Source organism: Camelina sativa, chromosome 18, assembly GCF_000633955.1.
Source record: "Camelina sativa cultivar DH55 chromosome 18, Cs, whole genome shotgun sequence".
In the NCBI taxonomy this organism is placed as follows: domain Eukaryota; kingdom Viridiplantae; phylum Streptophyta; class Magnoliopsida; order Brassicales; family Brassicaceae; genus Camelina; species Camelina sativa.
In genome coordinates this window covers 10,710,139-10,716,459 of record NC_025702.1, presented here as the reverse complement: position 1 = coordinate 10,716,459, position 6,321 = coordinate 10,710,139, and the positions used below count along the sequence as shown (strand labels likewise).

At 41.7% G+C, this 6,321-nt stretch overlaps 1 protein-coding gene across 3 annotated transcripts; it reads right to left on the bottom strand.

The window, feature by feature from the left end:
- LOC104761044 lies at positions 1,986-5,909 on the bottom strand. Of its 3 annotated transcripts, none has more exons than XR_763076.2 (3): positions 5,342-5,546; positions 3,786-5,069; positions 1,986-3,603 (listed from the first exon to the last, which is right to left on the bottom strand). XR_763076.2 is itself a non-coding variant. In XM_010484062.1 (3 exons), exons 2-3 carry the CDS (start codon positions 4,306-4,308, stop codon positions 3,476-3,478), a joined length of 651 nt encoding a protein of 216 aa, XP_010482364.1. In that variant the 5' UTR covers positions 4,309-5,069; positions 5,555-5,909; the 3' UTR covers positions 1,986-3,475. The 3 variants fall into 3 exon arrangements, 2 of the variants coding, with proteins under 2 accessions (XP_010482364.1, XP_010482363.1); XM_010484062.1 differs by lacking the exon at positions 5,342-5,546 and adding an exon at positions 5,555-5,909; XM_010484061.1 differs by lacking the exon at positions 5,342-5,546 and adding an exon at positions 5,555-5,909 and having other exon boundaries at positions 1,986-5,069.

Here is a 6,321-nt window from a genome sequence, read left to right as displayed (position 1 = left end):
CAAAAAAAATTTTATTCCTATCTTTCCAAATTGACCATAAAATCCAAGGAAGACGGAAACCAATATCCGAAACTCCTGATTGAGAGGATGCCAGCCAGTAAATAAAGTCTAAATTTGTATACACTGAATCATAAGGGAAACCATCAGGAAGTAATCTAACCTGGGACAACTCTCAAATCCTACGGGAATGAAGGCACTCGAAAAGAGCATGATTAATAGTTTCAATCACAGAATCACATTGCTTACAAAGGGTATCACACCGCACACCCCGATAAGCAAGTCGTTCCAGCACTGGAAGAAAACCAGAAGCTATCTGCTAGAAAAAATGTTGAAGCTTCAAGGGAACTTCAAGTTTCCATGCTTGTGCCTTAAGGGCATTACACGTCGGTCTATACTCAACTTCCCTAATCAAATCTCGTGCAAGTCGGTAGCCCGATTTAACCGAATATTTTCCTGTTTTTGTGAAATGCCAAACTAATCTATCCGGTTTATACTAATCGGCATACTAAGAATAAACGGAATTTTCTCCGGATCCATAAACTCCTCGAGAATAGGCAAATGCCAATCCTTAGTAACTGCATTAATTAAATGATTAACCATTAAATTAGGGTGTAACACTTTCCCACGACCATTAGCTGGCCTCGGTGGATTATCCGGCATCCAAAGGTCTCTCCATACTGAAGTATTACACCCAGAACCTATCACCACCATTGCCCCATATTCCACCAACCTTTTTGTCGAGTAAATACTTCGCCAAGCAAACGAGGGAGAGTATGGTTTCGTGGCCGCTAGAGGATGTTTATTCCTAAAATATCGACCGCGCATTACCCTAGTCATTAAGGACGATGGGTAGTTAATTAACCTCCAATACTGCTTGGCTAGCATCACATCATTAAACTGCTCTAGAGAACAAAAACCCAAACCTCCTTCGCATGTTTCCTCACACATTCTATCCCAGGCTACCCAATGTAAGCCTCGTGCCTTATCATTAGATTTCCACCAGAATCGTGCAATAGCACTTGTTAATTTTGAAGTCAGTTCCTCCGGCAGCTTATAACATGACATAACATGTGTTGGGAGGGCCAACGCAACCGATTTAATCATAACCTCCTTACCACCTTTCGATAAATATTTTGCGGACCAACCATTCACACGTTCATACAGACGCTCGTTAACATAACCGAAAACCTTAGTTCTTGAGCCCTAAAGATTCTCGGGAATACCCAAATAAGAACCCATACCACCTTCCGTAGAAATGCCAATAACAGATTTTATCTGAGTTATTATCTCAGACGGAACACTTTTACCAAACATGATGGAAGACTTCGCCAGATTAACCTCTTGGCCCGAAGCCTTTCAATAATTTCTTATTATCTCCATAACTGTCTTACATTCCGTCGCCTCAGCTTTACAGAAGAACAAACTATCATCCGCAAACAATAAATGCGAAATGGTGGGACAATCCCGAGCTAGAGTGATACCCATAATCTTTTTTTCCCGTTCAGCCTTTTTAATATTAGCGATTAACACCTCTGTGCAAAGTATAAACAAATACGGGGATAGAGGATCCCCCTGGCGCAAACCCCGTTGTGGTATAATATGTCCACGAGGCTGGCCATTAAGAAGGATTTTAGACGAGACGGAAGAAACACACCACATAATCCAAGAAACCCATTTCTTATCAAAACCCAACCGAATCATGACCGCTTCCAAAAAATTCCATTCAACATGGTCATATGTTTTACTCATATCCGTTTTGAAGGCGATAAATTCTGATCGGCAACGTTGATTAGTGTTTGACCCATGAAACATTTTCTAAGCAATCAGAATGTTATCTGTTATTAAACGACCAACAACAAAGGCCGATTGAGTCTCTGAAACAAGAGACGGAAGAAACCGCTTTAACCGAAAACACAATACTTTGGAAATAATCTTGTAACACAAATTACATAGACTAATCGGCCTAAATTACGTCATGCGCTGAGGTCTCTCGATTTTCGGGATAAGACAAATATTAGTCTCATTTAAGCGTGGATCAAAACAACCCGTGCGAAAGAAATCTCGAACCAAGGTCACCAAATCCCCTTTTATTGAAGGCCAAAATCGTTGAAAAAACAGAGCTGTCATTCCATCTAGTCCTGGTGTCTTTTCCGGATGCATGGCGAACAGAGCTTTTCGAACTTCCGATTCAGATATCTCACGGATGAGGTCCCTATTCATCCTATCCGTAATGATTGGAGAGATCTCCTGAAGCATATCAGAGATGCCCTGCACATCTGATTTCTTAAACAGATCCACGAAATAGTTAGAAGCGATATTTTCTATCCCTTACAAAGATTCCTCCCAACCATTATCAGGACAAAACAAACCAACTATCTTGTTCCTCACCCGCCGCTGCTTAGTAGAAGCATGAAAAAATTGGTTTTTTTATCGCCAACTCGTAACCAAAATTTCCTACTTTTCTGCTGCCAGTACAATTCCTCATCACGGTAAACCTCTTTTAATTTACCTTCAATGCTTCGTATCTCCGCTTGCGAGATTGTATCATCCATCTTCGCCTCCTGCAAAGCTGCCTTCAATGAAGAAATAAGCGTAGGCCCAGGAACAATATTATTTTTACGCCACCAAGAAATTGAGTTCCTACAATCCCTTAATTTATCCACGAAAACCGGTATCCGGAAATTATTTGTACGGTTCCACCCTGACTCGACCACCTTTGTTAATCTATATTTCCCTAGCCAACGTTTATCAAACCGAAACTGCCCATTCCGTTTTAAAATTGTTTTCAGAAACATAGCTAAAATGGGAGAGTGATCAGAGCCAATTATCTCCAAATATTTGACCTGTGAGCGTGGGAAGAAGCAATGACAATCCTCATTGCCTAGCGCACGATCTAAACGACAACGAACCACCTGGTTATTACACCGATCACCTCTCCATGATAATGGTTCACCATAACAAGGGAATTCTAACATACCATAGTGCTGAACCATTGTATTAAAAGGCACAAAAGAGGACAAAGGTCGTAGAGCACCACCATTTTTCTCATGATTCCCCACAAGATCATTAAAATCCCCGATCATAAACCAAGAGTCAATACGAAAAGATCCAATATCCACTAAATTATCCCATACTTGCTGTCGACGTTGGGGTACAGGATCACCATAAACAAAAAATAGAAAAATTATTTGTTTCCCAATGAATGCTTGAGTATCAATAATACGATCGCTCTCATAAAGAACTGATAGTTTTATTTCATCCATAAAAAATAAAGCTAAACCACCACTGGACCCACAAGGTTCAACGGTATACAATTTATTATAACCAAACTTATTTTGAAATTTCTGTAAATAAGAAAAACATTTTTTTGTTTCTGATAAAAATAAAATGTCTGGACGATATTTCTTCAATAAATCTCCCAAATACTCCTCTGTCAGGTCCGCCCCTATGCCCTGACAGTTCCAGCTTAGAACCTTCACGTTTGAGCCGGTGGTTTCGGGAGAGCCACCATCCCTCTCTTAACTTGGCGGCCACCTCCCGAAGGTTTACCGCCCGTAGAGTTATTCCCCTGTATTCCCATCACCTTTTGTTTGTTACCATCACCTGCAGTTTTAGACATTACCTTAGCAATTAAACGATTCCCAGGAGAAGCCAAAGGCAATGCAATTCTCCTAGAGTTTCTAACACCTTTCTTTGCTGGGACACCTTTTTTCTCTAAATTAACATCACCCAATGCGGTACTAACGGCGCCCATAACCAATTCAAAGGGAGAGAAGAAGAAGTACCTTGCAAATTATTAATTGCATCACTATGTGACGCTATAGTATCATCTCCCTTACTCGACTCAGAATCCCCATTCACCATGGGATCACCATCTGGATATTCACCGTCCTCCAACAAATCATCTGTTTCTTCCTCAAACTCTGAAACCACTAAAGTCGTATCATCCCCTGGATGTTGAGAAGCCTCCATATCCACATCAGAACCACTCACTTTTACTGCCACCGAAGCCTCATAGTCAATATCCTTAACCCTCCTCTCACTACTAGAATTCTTCGCCTTATACAACGGCTTCGGCCACACCGGACCACCACCCTTTCTATTAAGATGAAAGGAGGCTCCATAACCGAGAATGTCCCCACCAACAGACTGAAGCCCTCTCTGACCGCCGGATTCACTAGACTCCCCACCCAACTGTCTCCTTTGACCCCATGCCGGAGCTGGATACATCTCCAGCTGACGAGAACTGTAACCACCGAAATCACCAGCACTACATCGCGAATTTCCTCGGCTTCTCCCAGCCACCATCACTATGAGCTGACCATTGTTTAGCCACAGATTGATGTCGCTGACCTCCCCGCTTATCAGTCACAATTTCCCCACCATGAGCACCCATCACTTTGTGTAGCTCTGGACACACCCTCACCTCATGAGTTAGACGAGAGCAATGATCACAGAAACCCGTGAGTTTCTCATAATCCAGAGAAACAACAACCTCATCGCCCGTATCAAAAGGCACCACCAACTGGAACAGGAGTGGATTGAAGCCATTAACCGTGACACAGATGCTCCCATCAATCTCACGAAGAGTACCAATCTTCTTACCAATAGCTTGCAACGTTGCCGTCTCCCAAAGATGCAAAGGTATCCCACCAACCTTCACCCAAAAATTGATAGCTGAGGGATAAGTAGAAGAGATAATCGGCTCCCACTTAACCAAGGAGATCATCCAACCATCAAAGTGATAAGGCCCATTCTGCAAAACTGCTTGAAGATCAGCTTCATCCTCAAAGTTAAACTGAAAAATGCCTTGACCCAAGTTTGGTCCCACCACTCTATCCTCCAACTTCCATATCTTGGGTAGATTGGCAACTAAAGACTCCATCCTTTGGATCGAAGGATTCATCAATCTCCCAATAAGAGTCCTAGAGAATTGCTGAATCCTTTGAGCCAGAACAGTGTTAGAGACATTTACTGTTTCAGTGCGTAGTAAAGATGCTTTCCCTTTGTTAAGTGCCAGTTGAGCCATAGTGCACAAAGAACACAGAAGCCGAAACAATAGAAAAGAGCTGTAGGAGAAGAGAAAAACACTAGTCAGACCAGAAAGAACAAAAAAAATCCGACTGCAAGAAGATGAGAACAGAATAAACTCTTGCAAGACAAATGTCCAAATAAATAATCCGATGACCACCCAAAACCTATTAATTAAAGAACAATATATGCATATCGCTACAAAACCAGTAACAAACCATACTATCGAATTACTGAGGATTTCGGGATCGTGAAATTGTAGGGAATAGCAATGAAACTTTCCATAAACCACAAACCATAATATATTCACCTTGATACCCACAGTCCCTAACAAGATGAAAGAATCAATCATATCTCGATTCAATGATACCAGGTCTTCACTCAGGAGATCCATGATCATAAATCGAATCCTTGCACAATCGGAATGAAACCCAAAAATCGAATCTCTAAGGATCCCATAAATGAATACCTTTAATGAGAACCAGTAACCAATCCCATAGTTAAAAAACAATCGGATCCTCACCTTGATATCCTCCGTGAGGAATGAAAATCGTACACCAAAAAAATCCCAATACATAGAGTAGAGTCCAACAGATAACTCCAGGATTGTAAATCGGATTCTCCTAACCCCCAGATCGTTTCCCATCGAATCAGATCGAAACCACTAGATAACACCCGATACTGCCCAATCTCTCCTTGGAGAAACAAAATCGCATCCCCCTGGAGATGGACTTCCGGTCCATCGCCAAGGCCAATAACCCACCGGAAGACACGAAAGACCCTCTCTCCGTCCTCCCTCATTGAAAACACACATCGCAGAAATTAGAAACGGTCGTCAATCGCCATCGCCATCGCTCTCTCTGATGTTTTTTTGCAATATTTTTATTTAGTGTAAAATTATATTAGTATTATAAATATTAAACCTGCTAAGGGTTTGTCTAAACCTGCAGGTGATGGAAACAAACAGAGGCTGATGGGGAAACAGGATAACAATACAGCGGGCGGCAAACCTTCCGATGGGGGATGTCCAAACAAGAAAGGGATGGGGGCTCTCCCGAAACCGCCGGCTAGAACATGAAGATTCTGAGTTGGAACTGTCAGGGCATAGGGGCTGATCTGACAGAAGGATATTTGGGAGACTTGTGGCAGCAACATAGGCCAGACATTTTATTTTTATCAGAAACTAAAAATTGTTTTTCTTATTTACAAAAATTTCAGAAGAAGTTTGGTTATAATAATTTGTATACAGTTTGATCCCCATGGTCCTACTGGTGAGTTAGCTTTATTTTT

What these genes read in the sequence shown, in the direction of transcription:
- LOC104761044 (XM_010484061.1), bottom strand. Translation starts at nt 5,832, where the DNA reads ATGAGGGAGGACGGAGAGAGGGTCTTTCGTGTCTTCCGGTGGGTTATT. An exon ending in TCCTCACGGAGGATATCAAG is followed by an intron (nt 5,070 to 5,554) that starts GTGAGGATCCGA and finishes CTTCTCCTACAG; the next exon opens with CTCTTTTCTATTGTTTCGGC.